The sequence below is a fragment of the Narcine bancroftii genome, chromosome 1 (genome assembly GCF_036971445.1).
Source record: "Narcine bancroftii isolate sNarBan1 chromosome 1, sNarBan1.hap1, whole genome shotgun sequence".
NCBI classification, from domain to species: Eukaryota; Metazoa; Chordata; class Chondrichthyes; order Torpediniformes; family Narcinidae; genus Narcine; species Narcine bancroftii.
Window position 1 is genome coordinate 20,364,281 of NC_091469.1, and position 22,645 is coordinate 20,386,925.

The 22,645-nt window shown below is 41.3% G+C and overlaps 1 protein-coding gene across 7 annotated transcripts in view; it reads right to left on the reverse strand.

Moving 5' to 3' along the window:
- Nucleotides 1-10,109: 10,109 nt before the first annotated feature.
- zdhhc21 (zinc finger DHHC-type palmitoyltransferase 21) overlaps nucleotides 10,110-22,645 on the reverse strand; it is a 91,598-nt gene continuing 79,062 nt past the window's right edge. For 6 of the 7 annotated variants that reach the window (XM_069939101.1, XM_069938721.1, XM_069938793.1 and 3 more), the window contains 3 exons: nucleotides 22,517-22,633; nucleotides 12,372-12,415; nucleotides 10,110-11,664 (listed from right to left, as the gene is read on the reverse strand). In XM_069939101.1, coding sequence (XP_069795202.1) covers nucleotides 11,532-11,664; nucleotides 12,372-12,415; nucleotides 22,517-22,633 — 294 coding nt within the window. In that variant the 3' untranslated portion in view covers nucleotides 10,110-11,531. The other variant, XM_069939177.1, reaches the window with a different exon arrangement.

Consider the following 22,645-nt stretch of genomic DNA (forward strand, 5'->3'; position numbering starts at 1 on the left):
TGTTACTTCTGTCTTTGTCGGTGGCGAATTAACTGCCATCCAGGCCCTAAGCTAACCTTTCCTAAGGCCCCCAGGGACAGTGTCATGGGGGACAGTCGTGGCCCATGCCCACCCACTCAGTGACATATCTACAGAAATAGTACCTATGACGGGCACTGAAATTGCATCCCTGTCCAAACACCTGACACCCATCTTTCAGATAACTCTACCAACTCAACTATACAAGTCAAGCTGTCAATGTTGCGGGTTCTCCCAATGCACCAACTCCCTCTCCACCCAAGCCCACCCACCTTGTCCCTGCCAACCCCCTTCCCCAGGCTGTACCTGCAGATGCTTCTCCAGCACCACTGCTTCCAGACCAATGTTGAACAGTGCAACTCCGCAGACATCATTGCCTCGAGGTCCGGCAGCACCCCTGACCCCACAGCCCTCCTGCATCTTCGCTGCTTCCTATCTGCACCTAGCAAGCTCCTTTGCTCCCTCCCTCCTTGGTGGCACTAACACACTTTAGGCCAAGCTGCCATTTTGAGGGGCTGAGCAGCCAGCCCCACGTCGAGCCGTAACAGTACCGGAGGGCATGCTGCTTTTCCTTCTCCCCTTCCTTCCCCCTCACCGACCCACTGCTCTCCCCAGGCTGTGTGCAGTGTAGCCTAACAGCGGCCACCTGACGATCAACCAGGCAGCAAGCCAATGGAAAGCGAGCTCAGCACTGGCCCAGCCAATGGGAAGCACAGAGGGAAGAGCTGTGGCCAGTTGGAGGGATTTGGAGTCCTTGGCCCATGTATTAAGAGTGGATTTTTTTTAAAAAGAAGCATGATACATGAAGGCCAAATCAGATCAAACAATTTTATTAACATTAATTTTCCAGTACTCCCACATTCCTTCCCCTCTCCACTCATGCAACTGTATTGGAATAGAAAATAAAATTTCCTTAAATATATGGGTTATTTATACTTACCTGTGTTATGATTACAATTATTGAAATTATCATTATAACAACATTTGGGCATGTAGTTATGGATAGAAGGCAGCCAATGACAGGCATGCATGTTTCCCTGGCACTGACAGACAGAGCAGTTCCAGCTGCATGATGGATCATGGGTAACGAAGATGTCCATTGATCCCACATTAAGCTGCTATCATCCTGAGTAGGCCTGTTTTTTTAAATTTTATTGAATAGGTGAAAGTCAACCGACAGGAGCTTTGAAAGCTACAGGTTGTTGCAATTTTAAAATATTTTTAATATTGTGGCTTAGTTCCTTTTGGCATTGTTAAAGTAAATTTTCCATTATTGTATCTCATATCTACTGTGATATCTCTTATTTCTACTGTTTGATGTCGTGCCCTTAAGCTTCAGCCTACTCAGCCTAATGGCTAATTCGCCACTAGTCCTTGTACATTCTGTGATATATTGTGTCTTAGGACTCAATCTTGATGAATGGTTCTGGCCCAAATATTGGCTCCCACTGATACTGCTTGACCTTTTGAGTTCTTCAAGCATTTTGTGTTTAGTGCAGGAAAAATTGGCAGTGTAAATATCCTAGTGTCTGTAAAATAACATCCTAACCCTAAGAAAACAGCCCAGCTGGGTAACAAGGCAATGGCATTCAATGCCAGACATTAATCTGCAGCATCCAAGATTAAGGAAGAAAACCATTTTAATATAATGTTTATATTTGTTGTTACAGTGTTGTGAGCTCACTTGATACTGAAGAAAATGACACAGTAAATCATTAAAAAATCTAAACATTTAACATTTTTGATGAGAGAGGATTTATGAATACCTTTCATGAATGAATTAGCAAGACCACTGTAGGATTACATGCTATAAAATCGAAACCCCACAACTGAACGTAACATAGTGCTACAAAAGTCTGAAATTCCATCCTAATGGATTCTGTGCACAATAGCTTTATAAGAACATTAAAAATGCAAATTGTAGCCAAACGCAATCTCACTTTTCTACAATACATGATCTCATCAGTTGATGCCATATCAAACCATCAATTGTTTCATGAAATAAATGGAATCCTTCAGCACAACCTCGAATTCTGATGAACGTATCCACTTACACTTACCAGCCAGTCAAATTCGAACTCCTGATATAATGAGATCTACAAGGGGTACTCAACAAGCCAAATGGTGGGAGGCACTGATTGAAAACAGGATGGCAACAGGTTCTTTGGCCCACCATGTCCATGCTTTCCCCAAGTAGCAATCCTTACTAATCCCAATGACACTCACTGAGATCATGTTATTTGATGCCTTGCCATAAAAATCACATAATCTGAGATCATTTCTGCATTCCCACACTGTTCTCAGGTACAAGGGACATCATTGATGGAATGCAGAAGGTTCTTAAAACTTGAGTAGTCTACACATTTATTTATAATTCATACCATACTCTCCCAGTAAAGATAGCATTCTCCAGGACCATGGAGCATATATACATAAATATAGATTAGAATATTAAGGCTTGTACATTACAGACCACAGTACCTTATCCTCAGTTCAGGAGTCTGATGGCTTGAGGGAAAAAACTGTTGCCCAATCTGGACATAAGGGCCCGAGTGCTGCAGTACCTCCTATCAGATGGCAGAATGGAGAAAAGTTTACATTGAGGGTGCGTGGAGTCCTTCACAATGTTTTATTGCCTTTCACCTGCATCAAGTGTTGTAAATTTCCTTCATGGTAGGAAGCAAGCCCTAATGATTTTTTTCCCCGCTGACTTCACTATCCTCTGCAAGGTCTTACAGTCCAAGGAGGCACAGCTTCTAAACCAGGTGGTCGTGCAGTTGCACAGGATGCTCTCAATCCATTTTCTGTAGTATGTAGTGAGGATGGAGGTTGGGAGATGAACTTTCCTCAGCCTTCAACAGGAGGTAGAGGTGCTGCTTGGCTTTCTTGGCTATTGAGCTGGTGTTAAGGGGCCAGATGAGGTTCTCCGTCAAGTGCACTCCAAGGAGTTTGACTCTTTTCGATCTAATGGTGGAGCTGTCAATGGACAGTAGGCATAGTCCCCCCGGCCCCTCTTGAAGTTGACAACCATTTTGTTTTTTAAAAAAAAAATTCAGATACAAGTTGTTGGCTGTGTGATGACTCATCACTCTTACTGATCAGGGACACCACGGTTGTGTTATCAGCCAACTTGATGATGCGGTTAAAGCTGTGTTCAGTGCAGAGTCATAGGCCAGCAGTAGATTTTGGAATTGTGCAGGAATTACTTGGTTGTTGATATAGGCGCCTTCAACTTCCCTAATATTGACTGGCACTGACTGACTGCGAGAGGGATAGATGGGACTGAATTTGTCAGGTGTGTCAAAAGGATTCCTGACACAGTATGTGGACTAGCTGATGAGATGAGAGGTCATGCTGGATCTAATACTGGGTAATGAAACTGGTCAGGTGGCGGAACTCTCAGTGGGTGAACATTTTAATGAGAGTGGCCACAACTCCCTGAGCTTTAGCATAGTTATGGCTATGGATAAAGGTAGACAAAATGGGCAAGTGTTTAATTGGGGAAGGGCTAATTACAATAGGATGAGGTAGGAACTAGAGAGAGTACATTGGAAACATATTCAAGGGTGAAAACACAGAACTAATGTAGAACAAGTTTAGGGATCACTTGCATTGGGTTCAGGATAGGTTTGTCCCACTGAGACAGGGACAAGGTGGGAGAAAAAGGAAACAGTGGTTGACAAAACAGATGAGGCAGCTTGTCTAAAAGAAGCATACATTGGATTTAGAAAGCAGGAAACAGGAAGGGCTCATGAGACGAATATGGAGGCCAGGAAGGAGCTCAGAAAATTACTTAGGAGAGCTCAAAGGGGCATGAGAAGGTCTTGACAAGTTGGATTTAGGAAAACTCCAAGGCATTCTAGGCATATATGAAGAACAGAAGGATTATGAGATTAAAGGTGGGGCCGCTAAAGGAGGCAACATGTGACTGGAGGCAGAGGAGGTCCTAAATGAACACTTTGTGCTTTAGTATTCACAAGAGAAAAAGGACACTGATCAGGGTGAGGTTGGATTAGAATAGGAGGTGACAAAAGAAATTGATGAGTGTAGGGTAGATCGGATTAGAACAGGAGGTGACAAAAGAAATTGATGAGTGTAGGGTGGTAGATGTGGTCTATATGGATTTTAGTAAGGTATTTGACAAGGTTCCCCATGAGAGACTGGTCAGAAAGTCATGGGGCATGGGACCCATGGAACCTTCACTGAGTGAGTAAAAAATTGGCTTGCATGTAGGAAGCAGAGAGCAGTAGTGGATGGAATGTATTCTGCCTGGAGGTCAGTGACTCATCAAATTCTGTAGGGATCTGTTCTGGGACCCCTACTCTTTATGATATTTATATATGAGCTGGATGAAGAAGTGGAAGGATGGGTCAGTAAGTTTGCGGATGATACGAAAGTTGGAGGAGTTGTGGATGGTGCTGAAGGTTGTCAAAGGTTACAATAGGATATAGACAGGAGGCAGTGTTGGGTGGAAAAGTGGTAGATGGAGTTCAATCCAGATGAGTGTGAGGTGATGCATTTTGGAAGGTCAAACCAGAAGGCAGATGTTAATGGCTACTTAAGAGTGTTGATGAACCAAATCCATGCCTCTCTCTTGAGGTCACCGTGCAGGTTGATAGGATAGTTAAGACCTGTGGGATGCTGGGCTTCATACATAGAAGGATTGAACTCAAATCGAGAGGTCATGCTGCAGCTCTACATATCTCTGGTGTGATCAAACTTGGAGTACTGTGTTTCGTTCTGGTCACCCCATTATAGAAGGATGTGGAAGCTATGGAGAGGGTGCAGAGGAGATTTACCATGATGTTGCCTGGATTGGAAAATAAGTTTTATGAGGCAAGGTTAGCAGATCTGGGACTTTTCTCTTTGGAGCGTAGAAGATTAAGAGGAGACTTAATAGAGGTGTACAAGATTATGAGAGACATAGATAGGGCTGACAGCCAGTGCTTTTTTTTTCCCCAGGGCAGGAATAGTAAACACCTGAGGACATGTACAAAGTAAAGCACGAGAAGTTTAGTGGAGACATCGGGGTAAGTTTTTTGCAGTCAGTTGTGCGTGCCTGGAATGCCTTGCCAGGGCCGATGGTGGATGCTGAAACATTAGAGGCCTTTAAGAGATTCTTAGACAGGCACATGGATGGAAGAAAAATAGAGGGTGACAAGTTAAGGAGGATTTAGTACTTTTTTTTAGGAATATATAGGTCAGCACATCATTGATGGCTGAAGGGCCTGTACTGTGCAGTAGCGTTCTGTGTTCTAAGTTCTCTCCTCTGTTACTAATGGAGCCATTTCCCACACTTCTGTTCTCACCCCAACCCTTCTCAGATTGAACAGGTGCCTTGATGTCTCCAAGCTGAAAGGAGATGCAATTACACCTGGATATCAATAAATACATGGAAAATAATCAATTAGGTAGACATTAATATTGGTAAACTGTTTCCAGCAAGGATATGCAAATAAAATATAAACAAAAAAAATTGCAGCTACTGTCCTGTTGTGTATATATATCTACAAGGTGTTTCACTTATGGAATTGACAAGGGAGAGAAGGCCATTTTGCACATTGTGCTGCACCAATTAGCAATGCTTTTTCAATCAGTCACATGCCCCAACTCTTGATCCTGTGCTCTGTACCTTGTTAATCAAATAATCATGCCAGAGGTCTACAGAAGGAGCTCTTGTGATTTTTAATGAAACTGCAAGTGAAAAGGCAAATAAATGGAGATTATTGTAAGTTACACACACCACAGATGGGAGGATATGAGAATTAAAAGGGAAGTTTCCCTGGGCAGTGATTCAACATGACTGATGTATGTCAGGGATCAGTAGTGAGGATATTAGGCCAGAACAAGGCTTTACATTGTGTTGCAATAATTCCACTGATACCTTTTTCCGTGCTTTATTGCTAGGTTTGGAAAATCATCAATGCTTATGTCCTTTGATCCTTTAAAGAATATATTCTGACAGCAAACTCAGTACAATGGCATCTTACAATGAGATGATATTCCAGTTAAGGAATCCACAAGTTTTGATAATTTTTACTGGATCAAATCACATTACAAATCCCCTGATGTCTTGGATATTGGATGAGACTCAAGCTCTGGTTTTACTGAGTGAATGAACTTCTATGCCTCGAAATAAAAAAAACATTTTGAAAAATTGACCTGTTGTTTTGTACAATCCTCCCATAAGAATATTGTGAAGTAATGTTCATTCTACATTTGAAACCTTCACATTCTTTAAGCTTTTTAAAATAAAACAGGAAATCAAATAACAAAGGTCATTATTTTGATGCTGGTGAAATACAGTAGGTCACGTAGCATCCATGAGAAGGAAAAGGTAACCAATGTATCAGACCCGAGCCCTTTGTCGGGTACATCTTCCTCAGAAGACACTTTACCCACTTTCACCCACACCACAATGCCAAACTCTTTTTATACCATCTCTTTGCCTAATATTTTAAACAGGACACTCCACCCCACTGAAGACCCTTCCTTCCTTCTCTTAGGCACCATGTTCTAGCTTTCTGCCTGCTCTGGGTTTTTTTTATTTCCAACTGCTATCCTGGGATTTTGAGATATTCTCTCATTCTTTACTAAACCAAGTTTCCTGCTGTAGAAAATGAATGAAATTTTCAGGAATATTTTGCCTAGCATTTAGCTTTTCTGTGCAGGTAAATAGGACAATTTGGACCAGTGTTTATACAATCTCATTTGCTACTTCAGTAGCTTGATGTCATTTCTTGGCACCCTTACAACTGAAGCCTTCACTTGTTGAAGACTAACTTTAACAATCCAGTGAAACCAGTTTTTGACCTGGTGCAATTTGAATTAATTTCAATTAGAAGCTGATCAACTTGAACTGCTATCCACTATCTTATAAAGTAATGCACACAAAAAGCTGCAAGCTAACAAGGATTTTGCACATGTTACACAATCGGCAGCTGAGCATCATGTTGACAACAGTGAAGTGAATTAAGCAGGATATCTTATCACAAAGAGCTACAAACAGTAATACTCACCTTAGTAATGGTTGTCTCAGCTCAACTTAAATTAGCATAATTACCATACAACTGAATACATCATAATCAAGAGAACAGGTTCATGAGAACCAGGTATCAGGATCATGATTAATTTATCACATTCACCAAGGACAAGTGGGTCTATTCCTGTGCTGTACTAAATATGCCTGAGATTGTCTGATCTCAGAAGCTAAGCAGGCACAGGACTGGTCAGTATATGGAGGGGAGACCACCTAGATACACCAGGTTCTGAAGGTTTCTGTGAGGGGGCCCTGGACAAAGTCACAATCTTAGACAAAAGTTAAAGAATTTCATGTATGTTGCATTCTAAATGTGGTATTATGTGACAAAAATGGAACCTTTACCTTTTACTCTTTTGTGCTCTCGGTGTGCGAGTCTTTCTCAAATGGAGATGTAAGTAGAATCTTTTCATATTTTAAGATAGACATGAAAAGGAGATGCAAGACAGGAGTGGAGACATTCACAACCTTCATCCAGTATTTCAGTGAAAGGCTGTTTTGAGAGTTAAATAGCCTTCTCCTGCTTTTAATTTGCATGATTCCAAGTTAACAAGTAATCTTATTTCAATTATGTTATCACATTGGTTTTAATTGTATTTCTGTAGACTGAACTGGATTCCAGTAAAGGCATGGATTGTGGTTAAATAAGAAAGTCTTTAGATCAGTAGATCTCAACCTTTTTCTCTCCACTCACATACCACTTTAAGTATTCCCAGTGCCATAGGTGCTCTGTGATTAGTAAGGGATTGCTTAAGGTGGTGTGTGGGTGGGAAGAAAAAGTTTGAAAACCACTGTTTTAATCATCCCTAATTGACTCGTTATGTGCACGGTTTCATAACTCCAGATGAAATGGGCCAATGATAATTTTTCTCAAGCAAAATATTTCAGTAATAATTAGGTCTAGAGCAGTGACTCTCAACCTTCCCTTCCCACTCACAGAGCACCGATGGTATAGGGATTACTTAAAGTGGTATGCGAGTTGAAAGAAAAAGGTTGACAACCACTGCTGTAGATGATGGGGTCAAGTGCAATCCACTAAAGTTCTGGAAAACCTCAGCAAGCCACTCAGCATCCACAGGAAGGATAGGGTTGTGGAGGTCAGTATATTCCGAAGGGGTTAGACTGGAATAGGTGAATGGAGTGTTGACAGCAATTGGAAATAAAATAAAACCTGAGCAGACAGAAAGCTAGAACATGGTGCCCAAGAAAAGGAAGGAAGAAGGGGTCTTCAGTGGGGTGGAGTGTCCTGTTTAAAATATTAAAAAAAGAGATGGTATAAAAAGAGTTTGGCATTATGGTGTGGGTGAAAGTGGGTAAGGTGTCTTCTGAGGAAGATATACCCATCAAAGGGCTCAGGTCTGATACATTGGTTACTTTTTCTTTCTCATGGATGCTACGTGACCTACTGTATTTCACCAGCATGTTTGTGTATTGCTCAAGGCATTGATTGAACTATGGATATAATTCACTTAATGCATGTTTCAAGACTACCAGCTGAAGTGCCTCTGCTAAATGGATCACACTCCATCTCCCAGAAGGAATTTATTATTCAAATATGTTTCAATTCCTTTTGGAAGGTTTATCTTTCATTTGGCACTTCATTTTTCAGAATTCACCTGGGCTTTAGTGCTTTTATTTTATTACATGCACAGGTCAGGATTGTTCCAGAATCTGGATCATGAAGCAACTTTGTAATTTTTTAAAAAAGATTTGCATTATTTTCTGAAAGTAGAGGAGCAAAAATGCAACTGAAAAATAAAGCTATAGTAAGATGTTACTGATTCAATATAAATAACTATCATCAGGACTTCATTCAGAAATAAAGGCCAAACCATAAATGGAGAAATAGTGTTGAAAAAAAAGTTGCATGATATTTGAAGGATTATTAACACTAAACAGAAAACCTTGCACGTAATACATGACAAAACGTTGATTTCTTTCATTACATCAAGGCCAAGCACGAACAAATTTGCACATCTTGAATTTTGTGGATATCGTTTTAGAATGGCCAAAACTAATTGGTGGTTGATTGCAAACCTTATTACTTTTCCTGATGATGTAAATAACAGGCAATTTGACAATACAATTGCTGCTGGGTGCATTAAATCATAGGGTCTGTAGTTATAATGGACATAATTTCTAAATTACAATGTTAAAAAGGCTACCAGATCAAAGGAGGATCTTTCAGACCTCAACTCCAGACAAAACCTTGCGATACTGCAAAACATCTTCCTGGATGATTGAGAAAAAAAATCAGTATGAAAACTAGTCCAGTTTTGCAATGAGGTGCGAATTTTGTTTTGAAAAACTGGGTCTAACTTGTGCAACTGTGAAATTGATTGATACACTCTGCTTATGAATAGCTGCTTGGGTAAAGCGAAGACCTTGGATGGCTTAGGTGAGCAAGTCTGAAACTCTCTCACAGAAGGATCATGACCAGGCAGTTCACAACTAGGTGAGTGATGCAGTCAGTCACCAACCGCTAGTTTGTGATGCCACAGGTTTTCATGCCACTGAACAAAGTAGGTGTAGAAAATCAATTACTTTTGATGCTGACTGCAATCCTCAGACATCTGCAGGGTAGTACATCATGAGACTGTTCAGGCAGACGACAGTGTGTGATAGAGGATATATTCCTCCTGGGCAGCCTTTAATCAATGTTGATTTTCCTGATTTTATTCGACATCCACTCCAATCTGGTTCCACTAATTCCATCAACTCCCGTTTCTCTCTAACCTCTCCTCTGGCCTGGGATCTCTCCCTCTACCTGTCTCTTTGCCTCTCCCAATTTCTGTCCAATGTCCTATCGCCTCTGAGGTCCTCTCCAGCATCTTCCCACCCCATCCCCCTTGATAAAACAGATAACATTCCTTCTTTAGTTTTGATAAAGGGTTCTGGGCCAAAATATTGGCTGACCACTTTGCCCCATGGATACTGTCTGACCAATTAGATCCTCCAGCTTGCATTGTTTACTTAATGAATAACAGCAGAATTGTTACAACCTGTGAACTATTCTCCAACCTTCATAAGAGGAAGAAAACAGAGAAAAACATGATCTTATGAAATATTTAATCAAACATCAATGCATAATGGCAATGAAGTCAAGACTGTACACAATTTGTGGAGCAGATTTTCTACAATAATCCGTACCTGCTCTTTAACTCCTTGTTTGATTAGCTTCACTGTATGCCAGCATCAGTATTACTTCTGCTTTCATGCAAAATTTACACATTGGAAGATTGGCAAAAACTTACTTCTGTCGCCCACAAAACATTGTAAAGAACGTTTACTCTATATTACGATCATTCACAATCAGACGATTTCTCACAATTTCACCAATTTTAAAAGCAGACAATTGCCACAGAGATATCAGGATTAATGTACCGGCTAATTATTCGGATACAACAAAGTTACTTCAACAATTCATTTCAGGTCTTGCTAAAAATATTAATTTATCATTTGCAAGTTAAATAACATCTTTGGTTCCTGAACAATTCAGGACAAGTCAAACAATAAAAGTCTCTAAATTATAGGCACTTGATAGAACAATTTCACACTCTGAATTGCTACTTTGTAAACAGCTTCCCATAGGACTGGCCACCAAAGATCATATTTCACCACCCAATCAGGTACATCTGACATTTCATTATCCTTGATAATTGAGAATTCAATACTTTCTAAAAGTTCTGACACGTGATTTCTTTTCCCCCCTCCCGTGAAATAAATGATCTGTTAACAGTCAGTTGCACAAATCGTACATAACCAAGTCAAAAATGTTTGGTAAAAAAATTAAATATTGGTATAAATGAACTGCAGGAACACAACTAACAAAACATTTTAAAAAAAACTTGTGAAGCGACACCTTTTTAAAAAAAAATGAAACCTAACCTTTATTCCCCCCACAAAGCAGCTAATTAATCTAAAATCACTTCCTCTGCAGAAACGCTCACATTATTTTAGTGACCTGCAGAGGTTGAGCATGGTTTGAAACCACTTTATATAAAACAATTTTCAACATCCAAAATTATGACAAATCACTTGTTCATGACTACTGCAATAACCTTTCATAAACCAAGGCATTTCAAGTGCTCATTCAAAGAAAATAAGCCATAAAAAAAACTGAAGGATTAAAATGGTTATCCTGCTAATCTTCTGATACAAATCAGACCAAAATTAGTTAAGCAAAGTTCCATCATATAAACGGACCGCCAACATTTCTATATATTAACGTTGAACATTTCCAAGTCAGTTGTGTATTTTCAGTGTTGTATCCAATACTCCTTGGTGACCTTTAAATACAATTTATAGTGGTCATTAACAGAGAAAGGATATTGTTAGGATTGTGGCTTGGAAGGCATTGCTGTTGCTAGGAAATCAAGAGTCAAGTTTCAAACTGAATTTGAGGATAGGAGCAATTCTGATAGGTTGCTAAGTACTTCCACACAGGAGGACTCCTCTTTGCAGTTTCCATCTATTAGACGTGATTGGCATGATGGTAGGAGATGCGCAGCGGTTCCCTCTGCCTGAATGGAATGAACCACAGGATCTTCCAGCGAGTGCCAAACACTTCTGAGAATGTTTGTTGCCAAGGCTTTCTGGGCTTTAATCTACAGATAACAGTATTAGTCAGAGGCTGCACTCCTACTGAGTTCTGCAGTCAGATTAGAACAATAGTTTGACCAATATAGTGCTACTGGCTCATCATGACTTCAAACAGATTTAAAATTAAATCCCAACATTTTACCAGGCTTGCTGAATTCAATGGGTTTCCTCATTCTTTCTTTCGAAGCATCAACAATGAAAGCAATATTTTCTAATTATGCAATGAAAGTACAGTATTTATGGCTGCACATTTCAAAGGTGCCTTTTTAATATACTGGGGCAATGATAAATGGTGCCCTTGAACAAATCAGAGCAGAATTCTATTCACTTATGAAGGAGTTGCCACCATTCAACCTAAGCCACTAACCTTATTTTTTTTTCACAAACTATTTCAGCATTAGGCAGTGTGTATTGTTTATTCTCTGGTGTAATCTCTTCTTGGTTAATCGGAAGTTGATTCTGTACATAGAAAGCTAAATGTACCCAGTTTTGTTAACGCTGTTTTAATTTCACTGATTTCCAGGCACCAAATCATCAAAAATACAAAAGTGTGATGTAAACTATGTCGTTAACATGGTGAAGTGCTCAAGGTGCTGAAAATGTAATCAACAAACCATTTGAATTAAATTATACATCTTCAATATTCAACGACTTCAATATACAGTATTATGATTTCCCCACAAAGTTATAAAATATACAATTCTACACTCACGTCTCCTCGAGGCAATTTGACATTTTTTCAATCGTTGTCACATCCTATTGGCAAAAATGGACAGTACTAATGAGTCATTCAAAAATTTCAGAAGCAGAACTTTATCATTTACATTCACAGTAAATGGCAATAAATCTATTTGCAGCAACTTGCTTGAAATCAGTCTCTGTTCCAAAAATTCTTATTTGACAATGCTCAGCTTCCAACATGAAGGCATTCTGAATAATTGCTCCAAAATTTAAAAAAAATGATCGTGCATATCCTTGCTGTTCAGATGTTGGCTTCTTCGTTTATTTTCACAACTTATGCCATCAAATCCTCAGTGCAGCTCAGGCAGCTTTTATTCTTCAGCAACACCTCTATTTACGATGCCCACCTGCACTTTGCATAATGTTCTGCCAATTCTCTTCAAAATGGGAAAAAAATAAATAGCATAGAGCAGCAAAAGAAACATGAACACACAAAACATGAAGGCTAAAAATGCACTTTGGTCATGTTATTTTAGAATAACCAGTTTGTGGCAAAGGGAGAATGTCACAAGCATTGCGTACATTCCCTTTGGCCTCGTGTCTGCATAGAGCATCACACCCATTCATTCTAATCTTATTTTATTCTCATATGTCCACTATCTCTCCCCCTCCCCCCTCGATTGTAGCACTCATTTACATGCTCAGGGTGATTGAACTACCAACCCATAGAAAGGAGCATTCTCTCCCCATTTAGGAAATTGTCTCCTTCCTTATTCTTTCTCCCAAAGTTCATTCCCATACATTTTCTGTACTCCGTCTGCCCCTTATTTGCCCATTCTCGTATTCAAGTCTATCTGTAGTCTCCTTGCTTTCTCAACACAACTTGTCCCTCATTTATCTTTGTATCATCTGTAAATCTGGCCACAAAGTTAATCAATTCTGTCATCCAAATCATTTACATACAGCATGAAAAGTAGTGGATCCGACACGCACCCCTGCGAAATACTACAAGTTACTGGCAGCCATCCAGAAAAGGCCCCTTTTATACCTACTCTTTGCCTTCTACCAGTCAGCCAATCTTCTATCCACGCTGGTACCTTTCCTGTAAAACCATGGGCTTCTTTAAGGGAGTGAAATATGGAAGTCTGTAGATGCTGTGACTGTCATCAAAACACAGAAATGCTAAAGCAACTCAGCGAGACTCGCAGCATCCATAGGAAGTAAAGATATATTACCGACGTTTCAGGCCTGAGCCCTTCCTTGAGGTATGAGTCATAAAACACAGCATCTGAATTAAAGGTTGGGGGAAGGATGGGAGGGGCTGGAGTACAGACCAACAAACAAAAGATGTTAATTGGAGAATAAGAGAATTCAGTTCTGGATCACCTCGAAAACAGCAATTGATACATACGGCTGCTCTTCATCAACTACAGCTTAGCCTTCAATACCATTCATTATTCCCTCAGTGCTGGTCAAGAAGCTACAAACTCTAGGCCTCTGTACCTCCATCTGAAATTGCATCCTTAACTTTCTCATAGGAAGACCTCAGTCAATATGAACTGGAAACAATATCTCCTCCTCACTGACCATCAACAAAGGCGCACCCCAAGGATGCGTGCTTAGCCCACTGTACTACTGTGTGGCCTGGCACAATTCCAATGTCATCTACAAGTTTGCTGATGACACCACAGTTGTTGGCAGAATCACAAACGGCAATGAGGAAGCGTCCAGGAGGGAGATAGATCAGCGCGTTGAATGGTGTAACAACAAGAACCTTGCGCTCAACATCAGAAAAACCAAGGAGGTGATTGTGGTCTTCAGGAGGAAGTCTGGGGAATATGACCTAGTCCTCATTGTGAGCTTAGTAGGGGAGAGGGTCAAAAATTTCAAATTCCTTGGTGATAACATCTCTATGGATCTGTGCTGCAGCCTCTACAATGATACAACCACAAAGAGGGCTTGCCTGCAATTATACTTTGTGAGGTGTCTGAGGAGATTCGGTTCGCCACCGAAGACTCCCGTAAACTTCTACAGGTGTACTGTGGAGAGCATTCTGGCTGGTTGCATCGCTGCCTGGTATGGAGGTGCCAACTCTCAGGGGACAAGAACAAACTCCAGAGGGTTGTTAACTCAGCCTGTGACATCACGGGCACCAGATTTCACACCATCAAGGACATCTAAATGTGGTAGAGTCTTAAAAAAAAAAGCAGCCTCTATCGTCAAAGATACCCACTACCCAGGCCATGCCCTCTTCACTCTGCTACCTTCGGGGAAAAGGTACAGGAGCCTAAAGACGAGCACTCAGCGGCTCAAAGACTGCTTCTTCCCCGCTGCCATCAGATTCCTGAATAATCAATGAACCAGAGACACTGCCTTACTTTTTGTCCACTATTATTATTTTATTTTTTATAGAAATGTCATAAGATGGTTATAATATGAATGTTTGCACTGTGATTCTGCGGCAAAACATCAAATTTCATGACTTGTTCATGACAATAAGGGTGACAATTGATTTTGGCTCTATGAAAGGAGACAGAAATGGGAACAGAAAGAGAGATAAAGTTAGAGGATGGGAGATGGGGAAGAAGATGGGGGAGGAGTTTAACAAAAAACTAGAGAAGTTGATAATAATGCCATTCGATTGGCAGTGATTCCCAACCTTTTACTTTCCACTCACATATCACTTTAAGTATTCCCTATGCCATAAGTGTTCTGTGATTAGTAAGTGATTGCTTATGGTGGTATGTGAGTAGGAAGGGAAGCTTGAGAATCACTGCTCGAGACCCAATTATTACTGAAATATTTTGCTTGAGAAAAATTGTCATTTGCCCATTTCCTTTGGAGTTATGAAACTGTGCACATAACAAATCAATTTGGAATTATTGAAACAGTCGTTTTCAAACTTTTTCTTTCCACCCACATACCACCTTAAGCAATCCTTTATTAATCACAGAACCCTTATGGCATAGGGAATACTTAAAGTGGTATGTGAGTGGAAAGTAAAAGGTTGGGAACCACTGGGTTAGAGGATGCCCAGGTGGAAGATGAGGTGTTGTTTGTCCAATTTGCGGGTGGTCTCGCAATGCATGACACCATGGACAGACATCTCAGCAAGGGAATGGGATGGGGAATTGAAATGGGTGACCACTAGGAGATCCAAGCTTCTGTGGCAGTTGGAGCCGAGGTGTTCTTATCTTGTTTATTCTTGTCAAAGGCCTTCTGAAAATTCAAGTGAACAACATCCAATCACTCTCCTTTGTCTGTCCTGCTTGTGACTCCCTCAAAGAAATCCAGGAGGTGTGTCAAGCATGATCTCCCCTGAAGGAAATCATGCCGATTTGTCTGATTTTACGTTGTGTTTTCAAGTACCCAAAACCTCATCCTAAATTACGAACTCTAGACTTGTGGAGTATTTCCAGCATTTATCACTTCATTTTCAGATATCCAGCATTTGTAGTTTGCATTAAATAACGAAGACTACAGGGAGGGAAGGGTTAGATTGATCCTGGAGTATATTCAAATGGGTCAGCATGATATTGTAGTCCAAAGGGCCTTTCCTGCATTGTACTGTTCTATGTTCCATGACTGTTTTCTGCTTCAAACTGCCTCCAAATTCTTCCCTCACCCACACTACTGCCAAATTAATATTTGATGTTTGGATAAATCATCCTATTTGTCTATGCCGAACATGATGTCCAAATCAAACTAAAACTCTGCTGCTTGCACCTGATACTTATCCCTCCATCCCTTCATACGTCAAACACATTCTCATCCAAATCTTTGATAAAGATGATGAACAATGAACTCGGTACTGGTCCTTGTGACACTCCACTGGTCACAGGCCTCCAATCTGAAAAACAACCCTCCACTAACACCCACTGACTCCTACCATCAAGCCAATTTTGTATTCATTTGGCTAGCTCACCCTGCATTCCAGGTGATCCAATTTTCCAGACTAGCTTACCAATTTGAGATCTTGTCAAAACCCTTGCAGGAATACTGCTGATAAAACTGGGGATCTTTACCAGTCTGATTACAGCAACATAGCTTTAAATATCTCCATGGTTAAGAGAAAACAAATGACCACAATAAGGATGCCTAATGCCCTTTAATAGAGGATATATTCCATGCTAACCTGGTGTGACTATTACGTGCGATGCCAGCACAGTATTGCCTTTTGAAAAGGCTGGACAAGTCACCTTGTTCCAGGACAATTAGGGATGGAAAATAAATTTTGCCTCTACCAGAGATCTCAGACCCCCAAAAGGTTGATGTAAAGTAATGATCAATGTAATATTCACATTGCCACTGCCTCTTATCAAACTTTTGCGTACACACTACACTTGATTAGAGTTTCAAAATCCACATTTCTTCATTGCATTAATCCACACGACGAAGAGGCTGAAAGTGTTCTTTATCCTTTCTGAGCACTTTCCTGTCACCAAACGGAGGCCACTTTTATCTTTATTCCATTTGTCAGCAAACCCTCCTCATTCTTAAGTATCCAAGGAGAACTGAAAGGTGTTGATTGGATGTGATAAGAGGCGAGGTAAGAATTTATCATGTCTGTGTGAAAGGAGATGGACCACCGAGGTATCGTGTGCAGTTCTGGTCACTGCTAGAGGAAAGTTATCATTAAGCTGGAAAAGATAATAGGCACTTTCAAGCAGGGAAAATACCAGTCGAAAGGTGGCGCCGATTGCAACTCTTCTCTGCCACCTGACCTGAATTTACAGCCGCTACAAGCGGCTGGTTAGGGGCGGCCTGACACCCATCTCCCCACTCACTCCTCTCCCTCCAAGGCAGGGCAGTGGGGGCCAATGGGGCTGGCAGAAGCCATCAGAGTGTGGCCTGTGTAGGCTGAGACAGCCACACCCGGGCCGATTCGGCCTTTGAGGCCATTCTCTGCAGCTCAAAATGCGAAAGAGCAATGGTCGTCTTCCCTCACCAAAATCCCCCACGCAACTGGAACTGTTCTGGGAACTACAGAGCGGTTCCAGCTGCGTGGGGGATTATGGGGAGGGAAGACGGCCATTGCTCTGCCGAGCATTTATAATGGGTGGCCCTATAGCACCAGTTGCCCTGCCTCCATCGGCAACGGAAGGTGCTCCGAGCCACCTATGGATCTGAATGGGACGCTGGAGTAGCCTTTTAGGGCTAGTGTCTGAAAGGTAAGTTTTAGATCTGCTCTTATAGCCGGCCTGCAGCCGGAGGCCTGCAGCCGAAGGCCTGACATGAAATGGCCTAGAAGTTTGTTAGCAGGTTGCGCAGACTTGCAAAACAAAAGGCCTTTTTTAAGGTGAAACTCCACATTATAGCTCTCGCTTTTTTTAAAAAGTGATTTTACCTTTTATGCTGATGACCAATAAGGTGGATCCCACAGTCCCTTTATGTACAGCAAAGTCAGGAGCTGGCTTCTAGAGCTGCAGGAGGTAGGGCGAGTGGTGCAGTAGTGCTGCCTGCCCCCGTGACATCCAATTACGCACCAATAAGGGAAAGTGGCCTATACTTAACAATGGCAACCAAAGAGCAGGTAAGAGCACTAGTAGAGATCTATGCAAGCAGTCTTAGGACTCAGGCAGATCTCCTGCGCAATGTAATAGCCACTATTAACCATATAGGCTTTTTTAAAATTCACGCTCCTGCTGATGGCATCATCAGCCCTCTCCTTTGCAGCTGCTCTCAGTGGCATTCATTTTATGGAGGAGGTGGAGTGACTACACCCCACCTTTAAGTGTACCCCCCTAAGCAGATGGAAGCTAGAGAATATTCCAGCAGTCCATCCACCTTCAAATCTTTAATGAAGGTCAGTGCAACGATGTAAAGATGGAGAATCTGTCTTTACATTCACCTTTATTTCCTTCTCTAAATGATAGGCTGGATGGGCTGGGACTTGTCTCCCTGCAAAATAGTGAGGGGTGTAGGCAAGGTAAATGGTCTTTTTCCCTGAGGGTGGGACAATTTAAAACGAGAGGGCATGGCTTTTGGATGAAAGATTTAAACGTAAATTGAAGGATATCTTTTTCACAGAGGGTGATGGATGTATGGAACAAACTGCCAAAGAAAGTCATGGAAGTTGTACAAGTATAAAATTTAAAAGACATTTAGATAGATATATAAAGAGGAATTAATTAGAGGAATAGAGGGCGAATGCATGCAAATGGAATTAGTTTGTCAACGTGGACAAGATGGAACAAGTTTTAGAACTTCAAATTGTACATTTAAATTATATATTGTTTTTAACACAAGAATATAATGCAAATTTTTTTCCCATCATAGCATCTGAAATCTTCATCATGGTCCCACTCATTTTCGTTCTGGTATGAATATGCAGTCATTTTACAGTGCTATGACCCACAGCTATCCCAAGATTCTCAGCAATCCCATCAAGTTACCGAACATAACTGGCCTTGGTAACTGGCAAAATATCACATCAAACAAATCAAACGTAGTCCTCTCCACAGCCCCTCAGTTTCGCTCCCATCCTTCGGATGAGATGTGTTATGATTGGGGATCATCATATTCCAAAGTCTACACGGCATGCACTGGCTGGAAATGCTCTCAAACTTCACTACACTTAAGGTTAAAGCAAGAAGGAATTTAAACAGAGATCCCCTCTCTGACTGGGTCTTTTGTTCAACGCATGGTCAGGATTGTTGTATAATACATTTTTGTTTCAATCTTGACAAAGGATTCCAGCCCAAAATGTTGACCCCACTGAAATGTTTTTATCCCCTGATGCTGCTCGACCTGCAGTTCCCCTAAGATTGTTTGTTGTTTCAGAATATTGTTTTCTAATTTACACTTATTAAAAAAGTCATGCAGCACAGTAACAGGCCGTTCCTGCCCACAATACCCCAATTAACCTACATCCCTGGTATGTTTTGAAAGGTGGGAGGTAACTGGAGCACCTACTCAGGCATTTGGGAGAAAGTATAAACTCCTTACAAGATTCAAACTCTGGTCACTGGCACTGTAATGGCATTGCGCTAACCATGCTGCCCCGAAGATAGCTAAATCAAAATTTTCCCCTGGCTGGTTCTTTCATAAAATCAAAACTCCCAGATTTCATAGTCTACCCTTTCCTTTTACTGAAAAAAAGTTAGCAAGATTGCAGAAATCGTTAAATGCATTCAAGGACTGAGCATTAGATGGCTCCACCTTGTGGGAGGACAATGGCTTGCCATCTCTTCTGATATCTGACCAACTTTTGAAACATAGTTACCTTCATGCAGTTCACTACTCAATAAAAAGTTCCAAGTACAAATTACATGATTGTTAACATGGGAAGCAGCTGAAAAAATTAAAGTGAGGGCTTGAACGTGTCACTAACAGAGCAAGGCTGTCAGATTCCAACCAGAGTGCCCTTTTACTATTAAACCTCCAGATACTGCCAATCTGATGGAAGTCAGTACTCAGTCTCGGCTATTTATGGGACTAGCTCAGTGATAAAATGATGGAAGGTGTTTGGAGGGATAGTGGTTGAGATGGTCAGAACCAGTGCATGTTCAGTTTGGATGATCAGCTGGAGGTGGCATAGAAGCGCAGAACATTACACCACATAAAAAGGCCCTTCAACCCTTCTAGTCTGTACTGAACCACTTCTCTGCTTAGTCCCACTGACCTTAGGTGTTTGGACCAAGTCCATAGCCCTCCATATTTCCCTCATTCATGTATCTGTCAAAAATCTTTTTAAATGTTAAAATCAAATCCGCATTCACCACTTCAGCGGCAGCTCGTTCGATACTCCCACTACTCTCTGTATGGGAACCCTCATGTTCCCCCTAAACTTTTCCCCTTCCACCCATAACCCATATCCTCAGCTTTGTATCTCACCTGCCCTCAGTGGAAAAAGCCTACTTATATTTACTCTGTCTATATCACTCATAATGTAAAATACCTCTGTCAATCTCCTCTCATTCTTCTACACTCAGGGAAATATGTCCTAACCTGTTTAACCTTTCCCTGTAACACCTCACTGACAAAAGGCAAAGGAGGGAAAACCCAACACCCAACCCCAACCAACCAATTTTCCCCTGCAACCGCTGCAACCGTGTCTGCCTGACCCGCATCGGACTTGTCAGCCACAAACGAGCCTGCAGCTGACGTGGACATTTACCCCCTCCATAAATCTTCGTCCGCGAAGCCAAGCCAAAGAAGAAGATAACTTAGTTCCTGAAGTAACAACATTCCTAGTAAATGTTCCCTTCACTCTTTCAATCTTATTATATCTTTTCTTTAGTTAGGTGACCAAAAGTGCACACAATACTCCAAATTTGGCCTCACCAATGTCATACAGTTTTACCATAACATCCCAACTCCTATACTCAATACTTTGAGTTCTGAAGGCCAATATGCCAAAAGCTTTCTTTACAACAAAATGGCATTTTGCAGCAGTGAACAGAAACAGGTTAAATGCCGTAACTCTTCCCTTTCCACCAATCGCCCCTTGGCACCTACCCCCGTGACCACAGGAGATGCTCCATTTGCACCCTCATCACTATTTGGTGCCCTTCCAAGTGTCGTAACACTTCACATGTGGGTCTGCACAGGTCGATCGCTGTGTCCAGTGCTCCCATTATGGTCTCATTGATATTGAAGGGACTGGACGCAGACTGGGAAGTCACTTCGTTGATTGCCTCGGCTTTATCCGCTAAGGTGGCGGGGCTCTCCTAGAGGCCACCCATTTAAATTTCCTGCCCCATTCCCTTGCTGTCATGTCTGTCCATGGTCTCATGCACTGCTGGACTGAGGCTATCCACAAATTGAAGAATAATATCTTATATTCCATCTGGGCACCCTCTAAATGGATGGCATTGACATAAACTTCTCCAGTTAGCTCCTCGCCCCTCCCTCCCCCAATCTTTCCCTGTTTGCTTTTCCCAGCTCTGCTTCTACAGAGCCCCAAACAACACCCTCCCCTGCCAATTCTCACCTTTCCTCGAAGCTGTGTTCCATCCATACCCAATTAACACCTGTTGGTCTGTACTCCTTATCCTGCCCATTCCTCCCTCCCCAGCCTTTTAATTCAAGCGCCTGTCTGTTTTTTTTTACTCATACCTTGAAGAAGGGCTCAGGCCCAAAACATCGGTTATACATCTTTACCTCTACCTCCTATGGACATTGTGAGACCTGCTGAGTTCTCCCAGCATTTCTGTTTTTACTACAATCACAGCATCTGCAGATTTTTTGTGTTTAGCTCAATGTTGCCAGCACTGTTTACTGCACAGCTTCTCACCTACACCTCTCTAACCTTCACCAACCTTGTTTAAAAGCACGGTCTCTCACCTGCACCTCCTTCACCTGCAGCAACCCTGCTTCAATGCACCACCTCTCATCCTCATCAGCAACTCTCAACCCCTCCTTTTCTCCATTTTACAATCTAATAATTTATGCAACACCCTCAATGTTCAGCTATTTTTCTAGGTTATCCAACACTTTGCTAAAAACGCATGTACACAATTCTCTCCTTCTGTAAATTAAAACAGGAAGGCAACGAAACAAATGAGAAAGAGAATCAAATCCACATAATTCAATAGTGGCTTTAACCACTTGGTCGCTTTACAGCCAAGAATTTGGATGTGCGGTCAATTTCATCTGTTTTTTGAGTGCTAAATATGAAATGAAGGGCCTCGGGCTCTGACAACTTTTTAATCACGTTGGGTGTTTGAAGCCAGGTGCCAAATAATAATTTGGCTTCACCACTAGAACGGACAGGAGGCCGTGCGGTTACGGAGGTTATGGGAGTGAAGGAGGCATTGAAGGAGGTGGCAGGATCCATGGACATTCGGTGTCTCTGAAAGGGCTCTCTTTTAATTTTCTTTCTCTTCTTGGTAGGGACACTGGATGAAAGGTGTCTCTGTGTGCCTTCACAGGTCTAATTAAATTAAACAAATTCTCTGTATTTATGAACACAACAATAAGAGAACTTTGAAATGGAATGAAGCTGTACATATTGTTCACAGAGAAGATTTATTAATACTAATTATATACATTTTTTTTATAGTTCAGGTAGAAAAGCTTATACTTGGAATACAATAATGAACATTAGGTAATAAGTATCTTGGTTCACAAAAAGACCAAATATTAGTATGGGTTTGGAATTCCACATTTGAACTGCACTTAAGTAATAAAACAAGTTGAAATATTCTTTACGATGTCAAGAATTTTACTTACTGCTAGAATGTTTGTCAGCTGACTATAAAAGAGGCCAGACATCCCACCAATCATCACTAAGGCCATTAAGGTGGATATCCGCAGCAAGGCTAATTCATGTTGAAACATAAAGAGCTCCTTTTTGGAAAG